This window comes from Pelodiscus sinensis, chromosome 3 (genome assembly GCF_052426305.1).
Source record: "Pelodiscus sinensis isolate ZL-2025 chromosome 3, ASM5242630v1, whole genome shotgun sequence".
NCBI classification, from domain to species: Eukaryota; Metazoa; Chordata; order Testudines; family Trionychidae; genus Pelodiscus; species Pelodiscus sinensis.
In genome coordinates, this window is record NC_143054.1 from 161,272,747 (window position 1) to 161,293,374 (window position 20,628).

Consider the following 20,628-nt stretch of genomic DNA (forward strand, 5'->3'; position numbering starts at 1 on the left):
GTGTGAAAACTGGCCTTAGAACTTCAGGACCAGAATCTTAGATGATCAGTTTCTAGGGCAGGAAAACCAGGAGGAGGTCTGCTGTTGTGACTGCTGCTGACTGCTATTGGGTATTGGCTGCTAGCTCAGTTGGTAGAATGGAAGGTTCCAATATGAATAAGGCAAACTCCTCCCAGGCTGAAAACACAATTGAGATATAGTGCTGCTTTCTGGGCCATAGCTGGGCCCACAGGGGCTATCATAAAAGCATGCATGTTGTCTGCTAGGATGCTGCGAAAAGATATCCATGGAATTATCAGACTATGCAAAGTGTGTGTCATGCTTCCTCTAGTGTTTATTCACTAATGGGGAGCTGCCAACAGTTGCTGCCCATTAACCATATTACTCCTTTAGTTCAAGAGCTAAAAGTTGGTGCATAGGTTGCAAATTCCTGTGCTCATTTCCTGCCAATGACCCACCCCAGGTGCTCTTCCACAGCAGGCAGATGTATGACCTGCTCTGACACCGAATTCTTATGAGTGTTTCAGCTGTGTGATGCCTTCATAGCATCATTAACTGTGCTGCAGGGGTGGCTGGTATGCTAAACAGGAAAAGGCACCACCTTCTCAAACCTCCAGGCATGGCCCCTCCAACATTCCACCCCCACAGCATCTACTGTAGGTGTACTGGGGGCAGAGAGTTGCTGCCCCCCAGCACCCACCTTCCCTGATGCTCCAGGTCCGAGGAGGCTAGGGCCGCTCACCCTCTGCTCTCTCCAGTGCTCCGAGGCTGGGAAAGCCGGGGCTTCCTGTGGTGCTGGGGAATGGGACTGGAGGGGCTTGCCTCCTCTAGCCCTGCCTTAACCAACTGCCCATGCTGTGCTGGATTAGCTTAGGGCTGCCAGGGAATGAACCTTAGGCACTTAGACAACGCTAGATCTGAACCTCTAATGTAAGTGAAGTCAAATTTATTTATCTTTTTTTCTCCCAAACTAACTAAATAGCAGTTTGGCTGGCAAACGAATGCATGAGTACAAGGCTTTCTGGGAGCTAACGACTGTGCTTTCTCTCCTCAGCCATCAACTGGGGACCCAGAGCCAAAGAATGGACTTGTGAGAGGCCATGCCTATACTGTGACAGGGGCTGAAGAAGTAAGAACTGTGATCTTTTCCCTATCTGTCATTCTCTCGGTAGTATTCTATGGCCATCTCTTGATTCTCACACTGACTGCTGCTCCATGCCCTGTTGCTTTCCAAGATTTTAAGGTTAGAGGGGATCCTTAATGATCATCTAGTCTGACCAGCAGCGTAACAGATGCAGGTGAATTTCACCTGTAATTCCTGCACTGAACCACAAATTTCTGCAGTCTAGGATTTTATGTGGAGGAAAGGGAATAGGGCCAGCTCTTTGTTTTCAAGCAATGCATCGAAGTGATGGAGAGTAGAGCCCGTTGTTAACCCTCTTTGCTTCATAGCCCACAGACAATGACACTGACTTTTTGTCCTGCTGGGTTTTATCTGAATCAGAATGCTTCTTTTTATTGAACTGATCCGAAATGTTTAGAATCGGTTTAATAAAAATAGTAAACTGTCTTTCCCTGGCAATGCATTGTCTTACAGGAGTTGTAAGTCTGGCCCCTATGGTCTATGGGCTGAATTTCCTGGAGGATACCATTTCCCATAATGCAATACTGATTTCCCTCTGACCAAACTGTGTGGTGCATCATGGGAGATGTAGTCCAGCTAGGGAGCCTGGTATATAAGGGAACCTGGTGACATCAAGTTCCCAAAGTACAATGCCTGACATTTTGGGAAGGCCAAAATGTTTTGTTTCAATCTAAAATATCAAAATGATAGATTTTACCCTCTGTGAATCAAAATTTCTCATAATTTCTGTCCAATAGAATTTTTTTTAAATTTTCACTTTTTGTCCTGACATGGGGCAAGAGGTTATAAAATCCTATTAAGGATGAGGTTGAGGTTGCCAGGTGTCCAGTATTGCCCCAGACAGTCTGGTATTTTTGCCTCCTGTTGGGTAAAAAAATTCAGAAAATACTGGACACCCAAAATGTCCGGTATTTTCTGATTTTTTTTTTTCCCAGCCAGGAGGAGAAAATCCCGGGTGCTTACATGGTTCCGCAGGGAGCTGTCTGGCCCGGAGCAGGAAGACAAGATGGTGGACGCCACTGGCAGCCTGTTAGGGCCAAAAAGCCTCAAAGGGGCCATGCTGGGTTTTTTTTGTTTTGTTTTTGCTTAATAACTCTCGGGGTCCTTTTTCTTTTTATCAACAACTTTGGTCTCCTCCCCCCTTTTTTTTCTCAACAGAATTTTTTCCCACTGTGTTTTTTTATGAGGGGCGGGAGAAGGTGTTTGTTAATACTTGCCTAGCTCCTGTGGGATTGGGAAGCTTTGTGTTTGGAAAGCACTTTGATGCCTATCAGAAAACGATGCCTCTGTCTTGGAAGGGGTTCTAGCCACAGTGAAACAGGCCTTCATTACTTCCAGAAACTCTGGATCTGGACAAGAATTGGAAGCCACTCAAAAGGTCTGGTTCTCCTGTCTGCTACACCAGTTTATGTTCCTCCCACCCCGCCAACTTTAGTGGAGTTACTCCTCAGTTACACTAGAGAGAGCAATAAAATTCCCAAGTGTAGATGCTCCAAGTGCTGCAGAACACAGATGCTCCATCGCATTTAACAGGAAACACCAAGCTGGGAATAGAAGCTGGGAGTTAGGAACTGGATCCCAGATGATAGGTACCATAGAAATAGACATAAATAGACAAGAATGATGGACAGGCTCTCTAGTTCTGTGTTCTCAGCATTATGCTGCAGTGCACCCTCTCCTCTCCTTCTCCCCCCCCTCCACACTCCATATAGATGCATTCTAATCATCATGATGGCCTTGACATCGTGGGCTTTGCTGGCTCAGAAATGGCAGTCACACAGAATTAGCGACAGTACGTTCCCATGTGTTTTACAGTCATGGGATATGGCAAGCAGCCCATCTTCTGACTGTGTCAGCGCTCTGATCATGGTGCTAAGGAAATAAATGGATGCAGTGCTCTCTAGTGCCTTGTTTTCTATACAATGTAGCAGAGAGATGCTGATTGTGTTTGGTTTGTATTTTTTTCCTCGACAGATACCATACCAGTACAGCCAGGAGGAGATCATCAGAGTGTGGAATCCTTGGGGCCACCGGGAGTGGAAAGGGCCTTGGAGTGATCGGTATGGCTTTACAGATTTGATTGCAGGGGTGAAACTTTTGTGGGTTTAGTGCAAAGCAGTTCTGTCCAGGGCTGACTACAGTGGCATAGTCAACTAATCTGCTTTTAGCCCTTTTTTCTATCACCAAAGCTACCTCCCATTTGGAGTCCTATTTGGGATTGAAAACAGAAACTCAATGGTATTATATAGTTTATTCCTTGCTGGGTCTGTTTCAGATATCCCTCTTTCCCTCAGCTAACAATTTCCACAGTGGATAATTACAGGTAAATCTCGAACTGGAGAGCCACTTCTTTCACCTAAAACAGGTTCTGGACATGCCCTTAAGTAATTTTTTGCTGTTTAAAACTCCACAGGCATTCAGTGTAGGGTGTGGCTTGTGTGCTGCTCATGGGCAGCCAGTGACCTGGGCTCCCAGGGAGGCTAGCTTCCAGCTCCTCCTCTGGTGCTCCCCTCATCTATTCTCCTCACTCCTGCGGGAGCCCAAAGCATGCCCACCACAGCCCACAACCCCACCACTGCTCACCTGGGGCAGGGAGGCAAGGCCTCAGGCCTGGTGTGCTGGAGCTTTGGCACCCACAGCTCCTGGCTCAGGGCTCCAGGCCTCAGAGCACTGAGCAGGCACATGTTCAACCCTGGCTCCCTGCAGGAAGTACGCTGGCCATTGGGAGGGCACAATAGGCTGTTTGGGGATGCTCAGGCCCCCAGCTTACAATACGCTCCACCCATACCAGTTTATCAGTGTTGTATTAGCCCATAAATGAGCCAGGTATGTGTCTGTCAGTGTCCCTCTGAGACACAGAGACCTTGGCATGAGCTGGCCATTAGTCTGCCAACATCACAGCATTTACTTAAGGAGAGTGATTCAGCTTATATAAATGAGGGATGTTAAAATGTGTTATGTACGTAAACATGTAATGGTGACATGGCTACATGTGGTGGGGGAGCCCTTGGCCTTCCTGCACATACCAGCTCCCACCTGCCCCTTTCTCCTCTCTGCTGCCTCTGATATACAAGTGGCAGCATGGGGAAAGGTGTCTGAATACAACCTCGTACACGGGTACATGTTCACATCCTTAATATAAATAAGGTAAAGCATTGTATAAGCACACATATAGGAGCAATATAGGAGTTTCTGTAATCTATGTTCTCCTTGGATAAGGGTCTTCAAACCAGGCCAGAACTAGAGCTAATACTTGTTCAGTATGGCAAGGAGCATGTACTCACACACATGCAAAGGGACTGAGGTGTCAACTGATGGATCTCATATCCTATGACACCATTGGTGAGCGACTAAGCCAATCCTCGATTGGCAAATCTCATCACAGATGTCATATAAAAATCCACCATCTGCGGGTGTTTTATATTCTTTTTGGACCTATGCTTTTCTTGTAATGTCTGGATACATTGACTCTCGAAGCATTGGAGAATCTGTACAATAGTTTGCCACCAGAACAATCTGTCACTGGGAGATATGCCTCATGACTTCATGGTGGCCTTTAAGATATCTTTATAATACTTATACTGACCACCGATAGAGTGCTTTCCATGAACAAGCTGGCTGTAGAAGACCATCTTCGGTATCCAAGTATCCTCTATCCTCATAACATGACCAATTCAGTTAAACAGTTTGTTCATAAGCATTGCTTCCATGACACCACACAGCTTAAGGACCTCAATGTTAGGAATTTGGTCGCACCAATTCACATGGGCAACCTTCCTGAGGCTGTGCATATTGAACTCAGAGTTTCAAAATGTGACTGCGCTATGATCCTACAGCCCCAGTCACCCATCTTCCGACTGGCCAATGCCCGATGCTTCAAAAGTAATGTGCAGAAGAGGGTAATAATCAAGTGATCCTTCCTCTGTCGGTGTATGAGCTTAGCATGTGTTAACTTGGGGATCGAGTCCCCTTTATGTTCCTGGAGAAAGGATTTGAACATTGATCTCTTACGTCTCAAATGAATGGCCTAAGTGCTGGCCTAGCAGATGGTCGGAGGTGGGGGCTTCTTCAGTCTCCTCTGTTGATGGCAGGTCACATTCAATAAATATAAAATGAGAATTGGGCCACTCAACCTTGTGACTCCCTCTGGGTTCCTATGCTTTGAGTACCTGCCTCCAGAGACAAGGAGTTGCTGGTTCAAAGTCCCCTTTGTGTGTGTTGAGAGGTGTGATCTATTACCTTCAAGTGTTCCACTTTACTGTGCCCCGGTTAATATAAAGTTCCAAAGCGCTCTAGGGTATGGGGGTTGGGGTGCTCACCTGGGGTGTCAGTGTCCCTGCTCTCGCAGGCAGGAGGGCTTCTTGAGTTTCTTTTCCCCCTAACGGGAGAGGAATTGCTGCTGGGCAGTAAACCCTCCCCCCTGCCCTGCAATCTTGTCCACTATGATCAGGGTACAGGCCTAGTTTGTGGCAAACCCCAGGGCACTCGCTTGCTCTTTTGAGGGGTGTGAACTGGGGGCTCCCAGCTCCTGTGGAGAGTCACTGGTGGGCAGTCCCTGTGTGAATCTCCTCCCTGTCCCAAGAGGACAACAACCTTTTGAGAAAGAAAAGGGGTTTGGTCAAGGATAGCCCACTGCAAAGGACAGTCATATAGGAGGCAGAAAATCCCTGTGCAAACCCCTCCTGAACAAGCACCTGGGGGATTTGTACCAGGATATCCTACAACGCAGGTGAGTATCCGAACCACGGGACTAGAGAGTGAGGGACTGACATTTCCAAGGATGTCAATGAAGAATGCTCCTGTTGCAGTTTTACCTGGTCTACTTTCCCCCTCAAGGAGAATCTTGAGGGAGAGTAGCCAGCAGGGGGAGTATCTATCTATGAGAACATGAATCTATTGTCTGAATGGCAGCTTAGTCACTGTTAGCTGTAGCCGTATTCTCATGGAGTCAAGGCAAGGGGTGAGGATGAGAGGAGTGGAGGCAGTACAGAGGCATGGAGCTTCCAGTCACATAGGGATTAATGGGTTTTGCAGGTCAGACCTTCCAGTTGTACTCTTGGAGATTCACCCTCCCCTCCAGTTGTCAGGGAATGAGCCAGGCAGGAAACGTTGTGATGATGACTTGGTTGCAGATAGGTGGAATCCACTTTGGCTGACTTAAGCTGTGTGCTCCTAGCTAGAAGGTACCACTACAACATTGGAACTTAACAACAACAATTCTACTTCCCTCTGGAGATGATAATATGGCATACTAACAACTTATCTACTGAGAAAACACATCTACTACTTAACATCTGGATGGGCCGGTGGGACTGTAATGGGGAACGCAGACATGTTTGAGGCTGGGATAATAGCTATCTGCTCAGACAGCATTTCCCACTTTTTGGAAGGGTGAACTATAATCCTAGCTATAATTGAAATTTTGCTGGAGCGTGCTTAAAGGTAAACTGCATAAATCAATAAATTATTGATTCGTGCTCTGTTTATTTATCTTCTGCTCTGCAGAAAATACAATTATCACTTAATTATAACGCTGCTGTTTGGATATAACACAAACGGCTGGCTAATGTGGTCTCTGTGTGGCCTAGGCACTGTGAAGTAATATCAATGTAACACCTCAGTAGTTCACTAAACATTCAGATAGCAAAGGGTCTGTGCAGGGAACTGGAAATGGGATGCAGAACTTTCCACTTCTAGATGGCTGTTCAAATGCAGAAGTTGCAAATCATTGCCATGAGATAGAAGGTGGCTGGCCTGTGAGAAATGGGAGCAGTCCCAGTCCAGTTCCCAGCAGGCAGCTGTGCGAGTTGCCAGAACCATCACTGCTAATTCTCGGGTTTAAAAATTAGCCGAGTCTCTTTGAATTGCCGCCTGAGGGTTGTGGGGGTTGTGTCATGGTCTTGGCAGTGCTAAGGGCTGAATGTCCTCAGCCTCACTCCTTGTGCCCAAGGCTCTACCCCTTCTGGGGGAAGGTTGGCAGATGATTTAACAAAAAATTCCAAACATCCCCCCCCCCCCAAAAAAAAACTAAGACAAAACAAAAAAACACCAGGAAAAAATTCTGTTGAGGGGGAAAAAAAGAGGGGAGGAGACCAAAGTTAACCAAAAAAAAAAAAGTGGGGGCACTGTGCCTTTAAATAGCCCCACGCTCCCCAATCCCCCGCCCCTGCCAGACGCAGCAGGGGAAAATTGTCCTTGTCGGGCTTCCATCTGAGGGAAACAAGAAATACCAGACATTTCACATGTCCGGTATTTTCTGTTTTTGTTTTGTTTTTTACCAGACCAGAGAGCTGAATAACGGACAGTCTGGGTGAAAACTGGACACTTGGCAACCCTTTGGAGGCATGGACCCAGCCCCCCCTCCCTCCAACCACCTGACACACCTTTCCCTGTGGCCTGTGGTGGCTATTGGCTCCACTGAGAGCTGGTGAAATAGGCTTTTTCTATTTGTAACAAAAAAGGGTTTTTCAAAGTAATGGAAACTTTTATCAAAAAGTATTTTCAGTATTTTGGCAACTGAAATTTATTTTTTTCCCCAACCAAAAACCTGAAGAATTACTCAGTAAAAATATGCACCACATTTTTCAAAGCAGGAGAGGCAACCTCACCACTTCTCAGTGGCTGAGAGTGGAAACACTTCCTGGGCTGGTGTTGGGGCAAATGCAGGGTACCAGTCAGGCTTCTGGGGGATTATTGTATTTTCATGGGCACTCCTGGACCACTTTTCATGGGCACTCCTGGACCAGATCCAGGAACTAGCCAGGAATGTAATTGTGGGTTAAAGAAGACTGAGAATTGCTGAATGAAGGCCAGGGCAAATCCCTCATTTCTGCTTGCTGTTCTCTTGCCTTTCACAGTTCTCCAGAATGGGATCAAATTCCAGCTGAATATAAGAAAGCGCTCTGTGAAGATAAAGACGATGGAGAATTCTGGTACTTTGACATTAATGCTGGAACACTCTGGGTTTTCCTTTTAGAACCATGGGGCCCATGACTCGTTCACTTTGCTCAGGCATCAGCTCTTTCTTTGCTCTGAGTCACAGTTTGGAGCCTCCTTGTTGCAGTCCTTGCCCCCACTTGCAATCCAATGGGTAGAGGGTGGGAAGGGAAAGAGGCCCACAGTGGGGAAAGAACTCGCCCAACTTCATTCACCAAAGCCAGTGGCAGATCCAGGAAAAGATCCAGATCTGCCACGAGGTATTGTCAAGATCAGTGGAAGTTTGAAATACCACATTCCTGCCTGGTTACAGATTCACCTTCCCACACACCAAGTATGAGTTAATAGCCAAGAGGTGCATTAAACGGAAACATAAAACTTCTCATTCTTTTCAGGATCTCTCGTCGAGATTTCGTCAAGCAGTTTTTCTCACTGTGTATTTGCAATGTCGTCCCATCATTTCTGGACTTTGGAGATAAGTGTGCTACAACATGGGCCATGACCGCATATGTAAACCAATGGGTTCGAGGACTCACTGCAGGTGGTAGCAACTATTCTAATGGTAATTAATGTCCCAGTCTAATCTCTAATCCAATCCCTGTTGACTCCTACCCTACCACCAAAACATACACATAACACACCACTCTGAGCACTGGACTGCAAAAGCAGCCATTAAAAATTGCTGAGCTTGATGTTTTCCACCCTCACACTTAACTCCAAATAAAACAGGCAGAAGGGAGGAGGCAGCACTGGTCCAAGTCAAAACAGATGATTCATAATTTAAGAACCCTGGACTCTCTTACATCAAAACTAACTGGCCCATTATTTCTGGCCTGGCTGACCCAAGACTAGTGAGTGTGAGCTGGCAAGATCGCCACTCTGCTTTGCATAGCAAAAACAAGATGTTACTGAACACACACAGATGTGGAATGAATTGACTAGAATCCCAAAGCTTTAGTGTAGCAGGATATTGCCTTGTGTAGATGAGGCCATCAGCACTGCTGCCTGGCCCCTGATTGTTTGATTGCTCTGAGCTCAGGAGAGGGAGGAAAGGGGTGTTGCTGTTGTACATCTATTCAGTTTTGTTATTTTAACCTATGAGAACATCTTGTGATCAATAAAGGGTTGCTTTTATCATCAGCACTATTCCATTATTCAGCAATAGACAGGCTTCCGTCTCCTAGTAACACTGATTACAATTTGTCAACGCATTGTGAGAAACAGAATGAGATCCTTTTACCACAATGTGAACTGATAGGCTGGGCTGTGTTAAGAGGCCATGAACACATCAGCGCTTCTGTTCTGATGGCTGGAAGCACTCTTGGTAGTGGGTGGAAAGAAGCCACTTTTCACGGACATATATTTTGCCATCAACCTCTTTGTATAGCTTGTGATTGAAATTGCCCTAATTCGAAATACAATAATCACTCATGAGCAAATTGTCATCTCTCAAGCCCAAACCAAAGCAATCAAGTGTTTGTGCCTGTGATTTATTGATGCTTAAAACCTATTCTAACGTAAGAGGTAGCTGTCTCCTCAGTCTTGTGTGTCCATCTTGCCAATGGAAACATCAGCCCAGCTCTTTCCTTGAGGTCATTACATACCAGTAACCAAAACCTTTGTTCCATTATCTAACTGGTCTGCAAAAGACCTTTATCTTTTGAGTTGCACCATTGCTATTGCCACCCTATATTTTAAACAATTATTATAAACAATAGCCCACTGGAAAAAAGGAGGAATTTATCTGGGCCTTCTTCTTTTTTCCTGGTTGTGCCTTTAAGTCATAGTCCTTTCCTTCATTCAAGTAGCCTTGTCTGCATGGGTTTTTAACAGTGGCTGCCCTTACTACCTTGAGAATAGAGAGGATTGTAGTTAAGGCCCTAGTTTGAGACTGGGGCTATGTGGCTTAAATTTCTGGGACTGCCATGGCTTCGTTGTGTGATCACTGGCCAGTCAGTCACTTAATATTTCTTTGCCTCAGCTCCCCATCCCTGAAGGGGGGAGAGTAGCTATTCCTTCCTCCCAGTCTTGTTCTGTTTTAGCTGTAAACTCCTTGGAGCAGAGTCCATCTCTTAGTATGCATATGTATAGCAACTAGCACAATGGGGTCCTGATCCTGGCTAAGGTCTTTAAGTGCTATGGACTACAATGCTGCTTTTACCACTACTGATTTCACAACAGGTGCATTTTCAAGGAACCCACAATATTTCATCCAGATAGAGGAGCCTGCCCTGAAAAACTATAATGTGGTGGTGTCACTGATGCAAAAGCCTGTCAATAATATGCCACAATCACAAAAATTGCTCATTGGATTTTTCATCTTCAGGGTAAGATGCATGTACTGGGATGAAGGGATGGGAGGAAAACTAATACTTTCTGGAGGGGGTTGGGTTTTTTTAGATTTTTTTTTCCTCTCTGCATAGAGATTAAGGGTACGTCTAGACAAAGAGCGTCTACACTACATCCAGTTCTGTTGACAAAACAAGCTACTTTGTCGACATGACGGTGTAGATGCAAGGGACAGTGTAGATGGAATAACGCCTTTTGTCGACAGAAGGTGTTATTCCTCATAGAATGAGGTTTACAGCCGTTGACAAAACAACTGAGTTCTGTTGACGTTATGTTGACAGAACTCAGCGGCAGTGTAGATGCAGGTATAGTTTTGTTGACAAAAGTCCACTTTTGTAGACAAAACCCTGTAGCTTAGACACACCTGAAGGGATGGACTCTGTCCTCTGAGATGCAAGATTAGCTGCTATTAAGTGGAGCTGGTGTGAGTGTGGATAAGGAAAGAGGAAGTGATAAGAAGTGGGAGGGAGAGGGACCTGCATGAACTGACAGCTTTGACATTAGCTAACAGTTCCAAAGAGATTTTTGTCTAAGCAGGAGTGTTAAAATAGAAAACATACTTATTTTACATATTTAAAACCTGCTTTTCCCTTTTCTTCCCCTCAGGTTGAACCCGAGGTATGTCCATTTCTTTGAATGATCAATAATTACCACAGCTGGATGAGAGCAGGAGACTAGGGTAGAGGGGAATCATCAAAAATTGAATTTCCAATTGAAGTTTTCATCAAAAGTCAGAAAATGTTGATCAACTCTAATAATGGTGTCTGTTTATATATTGTTTTATCATATATATGTTCTCATGTACATATAGTCATATATTTGTGTGTCATTTTCTATGACTAAAATGCTGACAAAGTGAGCATTAACATTCAGTTTTTTGCTGTACTTTCTTTACATTTACTGTGATATTTTTACCAATACTTGCTTTTCTTTACTTACACTTTTCAAACTTTCCTTCCTTCTGCTGCACTTGCAGTAGGTTGCATTGTCTGCTATATCACAAGTCCAAACTTTAACATGAGAATATTTTACTTTTGTATTGCATTTTTAATTCCAGGAACATAATATTTAGAAACATACATATACCCACATCACCTAAATGCAGCCACCTCTGCGAGGGAGAGCAGTTAACAACTACACACTGTCCTGAGGTGGAGATAAGAAAATTTTGGCCAAGACCTTCTGGGTAAACCTCTGCTCTTTAAAAAAAAAAAAAAAAACATCAGGGGACCTTTAATATCCAGATGGAACAGAAAAGGCCTTGGTCTTTGAGGTCTTATTTTAAAGACCTACTTACAGGGGACTTGATTCCCCTGTAAACTGTTCTTTCTCTATTGACTTCAGTGTAGGTACTACTGAATAAAGCAGCAAGAGCTAAAAGAGCAACGCATAATTTATTTCCTGGGATGATTGAAAGATTGAATTAATACTGCCAAGATCTGAACACAAGTGTCAGGGAATCTAGATACTTCAAACACGATACTTAGGCCAGTAAACCATCCCTTCGGACTACTATGTCTGAAAATGTCAAACGTATGCACACTACTGAAAACTTTTCTTATGTTCCAATCAGTGGGACCACACCCCCACTTGTGCATCTTGCCGAAGCGCCATTGTTTTCAGTAGAGCTATGCCAGATTACATCCATGGAGGCTCTGGATGTAGGTGTTTGATCTATTCCTCAAATTAATCTTAAATCAAGTGGCCAATAAGTGCATTACTCCACTGTATCATTCACAATTCATTACTGGAACTGTAGGTTTAGATTTGATTTAAATCACATGCAAAACGAGAATGGTAGTCTCTGTATAATGTCCAGTGGACATTTGCCTATGGATCAGATTTGATCAGAAATCTAGTTCTAGCATGGACACTGGTACACTTCAGAATTCTGGTACAATGCAGGCCCTTTTAAATGGGAATCCCAATAACTGAAGAAAGCTTGCTACAGTAGGTCATTAGCAAGGGACTGTAACAGGATTGGGCAAGGTTGTGTCTACACTGAAAGGTTTTACTAGGTATCCTGGAATATAATTTTCCTTCTGAACTTTCTTATAACAGCATTAGTTTGTCTATGCTAGAAGTTTTACTGTGATAACTTTATTGGATTAGATTCACTCCTTAGGTTATTCCCATATAAACAAGGTCTAAGACATTGACTGTTGGCACTAGGCCTGACTATAGCATGTACTAAAGATCACCAAGTTTACTCCCAGAACAAAGCAGCAATATCATTACGAATCCCTTGCTACACTGAGTGACCCATCATATTGCAGCTTTGAAGCCAAAGGGATATTATGTGTTGGCAGGATAAGAGAAGTGCAGCACAGTGCAGAGAGTGACAATACATGGATGTAGGGGAGGTTTTAATGTTGTGTGGTAGTGTTGGGTAAATATTTAGGGTCTGATTCTGATGTCACACCAGTTTTTTACTTCACTGATGGAAATGGGAGCTCCTTCTCCTTTCCATCACCAGGAGTTCAGAATAAGACCCGGTTACCAAAAGACACCTCCATTGATTTTAGCTTATGCCAACTGTGGGTCTATCTCCTAATGCCTTGCATCCAGAGAAATCCCATGCCCTCTATAACACTGCTTGTCTGGATGAGCACTCATTTCCCAGCAAGATGGAGTATAAGTTAACCCTGCACTAGCCTGCCCTGTAGCTAACTGTCCATGACAAACCTGGTACCACACACTGGATGTCTCCTAGTGCACATTTCAAACCAAGGTAAATCAAAGTCCACTAGAGAACTTTTAGTGTGTGGTAGCAGGGTCCAGGCAGACTGTTAGTGCACACAGCCAGTACGCTATAGATGTACACACCAGCTTGTTGTGCGCTAACTGCTTGTCTAGACAAGCTGGCATTCTTTCCCCCTCCCCTAAGATAGCAGATTTATACTATTTTCTCCCAAAGGCATGGCTCATAAATAACTGTGTCATACTGTATAACCGTTCTAAATGGAATTTATACACTCCAGTGTATTTGAGGGAATTTGTTTAGTAAAGGTTTTTTATTACACTGTCTTTATATGTCATCATGGTAACAGTTGTTATGTTATATTTATTGTTTCATCTCAGCAAAAGTATTGGACTAACTGAAGAAAGATCAGGGTACATTATTTTCTTATGAGAATTGATGCCACAGTAGCACTGCTGCTAAAGATGCTGTCTTCTGTATGAAATGTTCAACTGGGGCTACAAGCATTCACTTCTGTGACATATCCCAAGGAAATTTTCACCACAGTTAGGGTATTCACCCCATTCCCTTGGCAAATTCCAGATCAACTCACCTAAAAATTCCCCACCCTTGTCTCTGTTCAATTCCCTATGACGCTGTGCACAGCAGCACGATACTATCAACTGCCATGTTCCACCCAAAATATGATTGCATTGCAGTGGTGAATGAATTGATTAAACGCGCTGTGGGGAAAGAGGACTGCCATCATACAATTAGTAATTTCCTTCAGTTCCAGGACCTGAGGGACAGATTGCCAGCTGCATTTTTCTTTCGGCATAAACCTCAAGTTCAGAAATATGATTTCAACGGGCAGACCCGAGATGTCACCGATTGCTTTTTCTTGAGTCCAGGGATCTATGTTGTTGTTCCAGTCACATCAGAGGAAGGCCAAGAGGCTGAATTCCTTCTACGAATCTTCCTAAAGAGCCAAGACTACACCAAGTAAGAACATTATACTTATTGCTTATATGTACCTTATTTAAGCATCTGGGGTTTTAACAAGTGCTGGGGTTGTCTCTGAACATCTAAGACCAGGTCAATTAATGTGGTGTTTTATTTTAATGTTCTATGGAAGCTTATTGTCAAGATAAAGGTTAGAGATAAAGAGCGTGTTAGCACAGATGCTAGGAGTTTAAACTGGGCACATAGATAGGCCAGGCTGGAATTGCCATCACACAATAAAGGGAGGGTCTACCTAAGAGTATCTAGTCCAGTCCTGGGTCCAGAAGAGAGTAGACGCCAAACAGAGCAATACTGTACTGTACTGTACCTGTGTGGTAGACATCCCTCCAGCTTGGGATGGACACTTGCTCTAAGAAAAGTGAACTGCTAGGTTGTATTAGTAGTTCTTTAATATTTATATTATTGTTGCATTAACAAGCCCCAGTCAGGATCGGGTCCCCATTGCCCAGCCCAAGGAGTTTACAATCCAAGTGCCCAATGTCTAAATCCATGTGGGTAGACTCATTGACAGATCCATTGGTTTCAATGGGATTCCAGACAGATACACAGGTCTAACCAGAAGAATAAGATTGTAGGCTTAGGGTTCAAAGGGATTCACAAGCAATCTTAGAATTCTCTCACATATGGAGGAGAGCACGAGAGAGAAATGCTGGAAGGTGGTCTCTTTCTGATGTGACTCTTGTGGTGTTTTTTAGAGACCAGAAAAACAGGCTCGGCCCAGTGATGCCAAAGGTAGGAAAGTGTGAAAAGTTACTTAGAGGCTGGCTGGCGGGTGGGCGGACGGGCGCGTGTGTGTCAACATTCTGGATCTCCTGAGATCAGGCACTAACTGGTCTCTTTGTTGCATCCCTCCTTTCCTCTCCTCCTCTCTCCTTCTTTTCTGTCATCTGTCTCTGACCTCATATCTGCCACCATGATACTGAGTTATGAGAGGGAGAACTTGCAGAACAAGTAGCCAATCTATGTGAGATACAGTTTCACTATGGGGCCGTTGATCTTTAATTTGTGCTTTTCAGATGTGTTTTACTTTTTGTCCGGTAAATTGCTGTCCTCAGTAGAGCTGAGTTAAGTTGCAGGGGCTCATGAAACTCTTGGTGATTTCCAATCAAATTCAATCACTGGCTTTGGACAATAAAGGAAAGGGAAGAGTGAACAAGTTGAAATGTTGTAGCTTTGTATTTTCAATTCACTTATTTGAAATTTAGCTAGATTTAATATTTGTTTTTAAAGGGGAAAAAAATCACCTGAAAATTAAATGTATCCTTTTGTTCCATTTGACTAGGAACAATTTTGGGTTTTTTTTCCTTTCATTTCAGTGAGGAAAAAAACAAAAAAATTCCACAATTTTTCATCTGATTCAATGCAACTGGGCCACCAAACTCAATCACTCTTTCACTCCACTCTAGACATTAATACTTTCTCCGCACTTCCACACAGCAATTCATCTGTATAATATATGGCAGGGTGCTGCAGAAAGCTGTTTGTCAGTTTGGGTGACCCAAGTGGTCTTGGCAAGAGTTTTGGCCCAATTCTGAATTCTCTGATTTGTACCCATGCAACCCCATTGAAGCCAATGGGATTACACTTCTTAAAAGTAGCAGGAGCTCAGAATCTGGCCCATATAATTATAGCCCATTAAGCACAGTACAATTGTCAGTCCAGATGCAGAACTCTCTCTCTGGGTACGTCTACCTACCAGCGTTATTTTGGAATAACTGATGTTATTTAGAAATAATATAGTGTATGTCTACACAGCAAACCGTTATTTCGAAATAATTTCAAGATGGAGGACTTCTTACTCTGACTCCCACAACGCTCATTTCATGAGTAATAAGGGAATTTGAAGGAAAAGTGTTCTTCCTTTGACTTCCTGCTGTGTACACAGCATCAAAAGCCGAATTAAGCTATTTCGATTTCAGCTATGCAAATTACGTATCATAGAATCATAGAACCAAAGAGCTGGAAGAGACCTCAGAAGGCCATCAAGTCCAGCCCCCTGCTCTAGGCAGGACCAATCCCAACTAAATCAACCCGGCCAGGGCTTTGTCAAGCCAAGACATAAACACCTCTAGGGATGGAGACTCCACTACTTTCCTAGGTAACCCATTCCAGTACTTCACTACCCTCCTAGTGAAATAGTGTTTCCTAATATCCAACCTGGACCTCTCCCACCACAACTTGAGACCATTGCTCCTTGTTCTGCCATCTGTCACTACTGAGAACAGCCTCTCTCCATCCTCTTTGGAACCTCCCTTCAGGAAGTTGAAGGCTGCTATCAAATCCCCCCTCACTCTTCGCTTCTGCAGACTAAACAGACCCAACTCCCTCAGCCTCTCCTCATAAGTCATATGCTCCAGCCCCCTAATCATTTTGGTTGCCCTCCGCTGGACCCTCACCAATGCGTCCACATCCTTTTTGTAGTGGGGGGCCCAGAACTGGACACAATACTCCAGATGTGGTCTCACCAGAGCCGAATAAAGGGGAATAATGACATCTCTGGATCTGCTGGCAATACTCCTCCTAATGCAACCTAATATGCCATTAGCCTTCTTGTCTATAAGGGCACACTGTTGACTCATATCCAGCTTCTCATCCACTGTAACTCCCAGGTCCTTTTCTGCAGAACTACTACTTAACTGGTTGGTCCCCAGCCTGTAACAATGCTTGGGATTCTTCCGTCCCAAGTGCAGGACTCTGCACTTGTCCTTGTTGAACCTCATCAGATTTCTTGCAGCCCAATCCTCCAGTTTGTCTAAGTCACTTTGGACCCTATCTCTGCCCTCAAGTGTATCTACCTCTCCCCCTAGCTTAGTGTCATCTGCAAACTTGCTGAGGGTGCAATCCATCCCCTCATCCAGGATGATTTGGGGAAGAGGGTAGCTGAAGTTACGTATCTTAATTCAACTTTTGCCCTGCAGTGCAGATGTGCCCTCTGTGAGCTATGACTTGGTGCATTCTGCAGTATAGTGCTGTCATAATTCTGGAGTTTGGGTTGCATCTGATTCTACTCACAGTAGTGTAAACTAGGAGTGACTTCTTGGAAGCTAGTAGTGTAAGTAAAATACTCAAGCCTTTTCTAGTCATTAATTTTCCAATCTGCTATTAAGTCCCATTAAGCCTAACTTTATTCTATTACCCAGTTAAGCTAACACACTTTCAGTTTCCTGAAAAGTGCAGCAGGGCTAAGAGGCTCCTTGCTTGTCATGGCTCTGCACAAAGGCAGCGTCATAGCCCTGCTCTGGCTCTTACACGTTTGGGCAACCAGGGGCTCCGCATGCTGTCCCCACCCTAAGTGCCAGCTATGCAGCTTCCATTGGCTGGGAACAGCAGTCAATGAGAGCAGTGGGGATGGCTCTTGCAGGCAAGGCAGCACACTGAGACTCCTGGCTTCGCCTCTGCTTAGGAGCTAGAGCAGGGTCATGCTGTTGCTGCTTCCAGGAGCTGCTTGAAGGTAAGTCCTGGAGCCTGCAACCCTGAGCTCCCCACCAATATCCTGCCCCAGCCCTGATCCCTCTCCCCCAAATCATCCTCCTCAGCCCCACCCCGAGCTCACACTCCCCAGCCAGAGTCCCCACTTCCCAGGCCCCAGCCCTGGTTCCACTCCCACACCCTGAGCCCTTCATTTCTGGTCTCACCCCAGAACCCACACCCCCAGTCCAGCCCATCTTCTGCGCCAATCCCCTCCTTCAGACTGGAGCCCCCTCACATACTCAACCCTTCAGCTCCACCCCTGAGCATGGAGTCCCTCCTGTACCACAAACCTATCCCAGAGCCTGCACCCCCTCTAGCATCCCAACCCCTTGCCTCAGCTTAGAGCCCCACTCTCCCACTCTCTAAACTCATTTCTGGCCGTACTCCAGGGCCTGCACCTGAAGCCCCTTGCTGCCCCTCAACCACCTAAGTCAGCCCAGTAAAAATAAGCCAGTGAATGAGGGCAGGGAGAGTAAGCAACAAAGGAGGATGGAATGAGTGGGAGGCAGGCAGGGCAAAGGTATTAGCTGTGTGCAGGGTAATAACTTTCTACTTGCACAAAGCCAAAGTGAATAATACTATTCTGCCTCCTGTGGCTTTTGTCATTTATTTGCATGTCTCTCTATTTTGCTGTGATCCAGGACCCGCATGTACTCAAGCAGAGTCAAAACATCTCCTTGGAAAACATCTTCTTCGGATATGCTAAGCAGGTACCTTGAATACAAAGCCAGGTGGAGCCGTAAAAGAAAAATTTCCCATCTTGCTATCACTCCATGTAGAAAAATGTCTTTGGAACTGTGGGTTTATCAACTCTTAAGTGGATCCCTTCAAAACAACATTGATTTGGCTGCCAAAATCCCCAGAAAAATGGGAGAGTGTGCTGGAATAGAATGGACGGCTCACTATATTAAAGGATGATTGTTTGAGTTTTATTTTAAACAAGCAATTAGCAATAATCCTTGGGTATTTTTTCCCCTCTGATCAGAACTATTTCCAGCTTGCACTTGCTGCACTTGGAAAGCAGACATCAGTCAGCATTTGAGTAATTGATTCCAGCTCTCTCTGAGCCAAGCTGTGTGTGTTCACAGGAGATGTTCTTAATGGTTTAATAAACTGTTATAAAAGAACTCCTTGACACAGTCAAGAGAAAAATCACTGCCAACAGCCTTCACACAATAGACCTCTCTCAGTTAATAGCTATATCAATGCATAAAGGTGAAAATGACACAAGCACTGGAGGGGCCGTGAGGGAGCCGTAGGGGCAGGGCAGGAAGATTTTACATCACTCACGAGTCCAGCAGCTAAGAGCTACAGCACCAATGTAGAGCAGAAGAGAAGGAACCCAACTCCCACTTGCTTGCACCAGTGCAAAAATGTGGTGTATAGGCAATGGATCAGCTCTTATGCTTTGTGGGCAACAAAGAGGGGGTGATAACCTCTAGAGATTGCTGAGAGCTGGCATGAGATAGAACAGACTTCAGGCTGCTCTTAACCTTTTTGGTGCCATGATGCCCAGCAGCTTCAGGCTTGCATGGCACACTGGTGGCTAAATAATGCCTTCCCTGCCTTCCTCCAGGCCTTCAGGCTTACAGTGAACACAGGTCAGCCAATTCAGAGGCACTGACCCTTTGGCTCTAGGCATCAGCTATTTCTTTAGATGGCCCGAGTTCTCCCAAGTAAATAATCCACTACCCATTGAAATAAAAATAGTAAGACAGGCGGGATGGTTGTGTTGTTAAACCATAGCAAAGGGAGTCAGGACTCAAGCACTGACTTCCTATGCCACCTTAGCATCTCTCAGCCTGGGTTTCCTAAGAGGAGATGTCCCTCTGTACAATACTGGGGATAAGTATGACTGGACAGCATAAATTATGGGCCTAAAAAAAAGGGGGGGGGGGTGTGGTGGTTTAGAGAATCAGTTGGTCTGATTCTGAGTTCATTCCAGATTTGCAGCTGTGTAACACTACGGCCATATGTGGAGTTACTCCGGATTCACAGTGGTGTAAGCACATGGAAAATAAGGAAAGGTGGGGAAAAAGGAAACCTGATGTGTATAGACTTATGTGCTTTGTTTTGCATTAGGACTCAGACATGAATGCTTCACAGCTGCAAAGGCTCCTCAATGAAGTGTTCCTGAAAGGTAAAGCTCTTGATGAGCCAGTTAATGGCGCTTTTCTACCCTAGTGTGAAGTAGATGGAGCCATAGATCTAGTGCTGATGGTTCTAGGAAAATGCTTAATATGATAGGTAGACTCTGATGAATTGAAAAAGCCTCCTCTGTGATCCCCTTTATGCTCAATTGTTATTAAAAAATTGATGAAGGAAGATGTAAAACAGCCTAGCTGGAATCCAGGTCAGCACGTAGCCTTGCCTACCACACCGCTGTCTGCATGCTCAGAGAGACTGCTGCATCTCAAGCTGCTGAACTTTGTTTGGCAGCCCTTGTGCCTCTAAGTGCTCCTTATTGGGACCAACAGCACCTTTTTTGCAGTTCTGGGTCCGGCCCCCCACAGCCTGTCCTGCAGAGTGCCTTGCTGGTCCAGGCCTAGATCACCACACAGCTCTTCTTCAGCCCCTACCCTTGAACTGTAGCACACCTGCTTTGGTAGGGGATCCAGTCACAGGGCCCCACACCACTCTCCAACCAGACCTGCAGCACCCTCTTTAGCCCAGTCCTCCCCTCTCACACAGTTCTGCTGTATCTGCTCAATGCTGACCTGCTACCCTCCCTAGTGGAAATGTAGTCCTGGCCCTGACCACTCCCCCTGCCTCTCAAATATTGGGTGCAGTGTGTGACAGAGGCCAAAAAGGAGGGGGTCCAACAACAGCAAAGGAGAGAGATCCCCAAATGCATGTGGGACATAGTTACATTTGAGTCTCAGCTACGTGACAGACCTCAGAAGGGCTCCATTTGGCTTCTCCAGTGCACCTCAGATCTGATTTGCAGCATACTGGGGCAGGTCCTGTAGTGATATGGACCCCTAAGGGCTGGACAAGGATCCATCTACTCATCCTAACAGTGACC

At 45.0% G+C, this 20,628-nt stretch overlaps 1 protein-coding gene across 1 annotated transcript in view; it reads left to right on the forward strand.

The window, feature by feature from the left end:
* CAPN13 (calpain 13) overlaps positions 1-20,628 on the forward strand; it is a 94,678-nt gene that overhangs the window by 51,115 nt on the left and 22,935 nt on the right. Inside the window, exons 7-16 of the mRNA XM_089777171.1 lie at positions 1,055-1,129; positions 3,119-3,204; positions 8,002-8,076; positions 8,476-8,642; positions 10,262-10,407; positions 11,036-11,047; positions 13,906-14,111; positions 14,828-14,864; positions 18,245-18,313; positions 19,686-19,743. Coding sequence (XP_089633297.1) covers positions 1,055-1,129; positions 3,119-3,204; positions 8,002-8,076; positions 8,476-8,642; positions 10,262-10,407; positions 11,036-11,047; positions 13,906-14,111; positions 14,828-14,864; positions 18,245-18,313; positions 19,686-19,743 — 931 coding nt within the window. The remainder of the gene's footprint in view (positions 1-1,054; positions 1,130-3,118; positions 3,205-8,001; positions 8,077-8,475; positions 8,643-10,261; positions 10,408-11,035; positions 11,048-13,905; positions 14,112-14,827; positions 14,865-18,244; positions 18,314-19,685; positions 19,744-20,628) is intronic.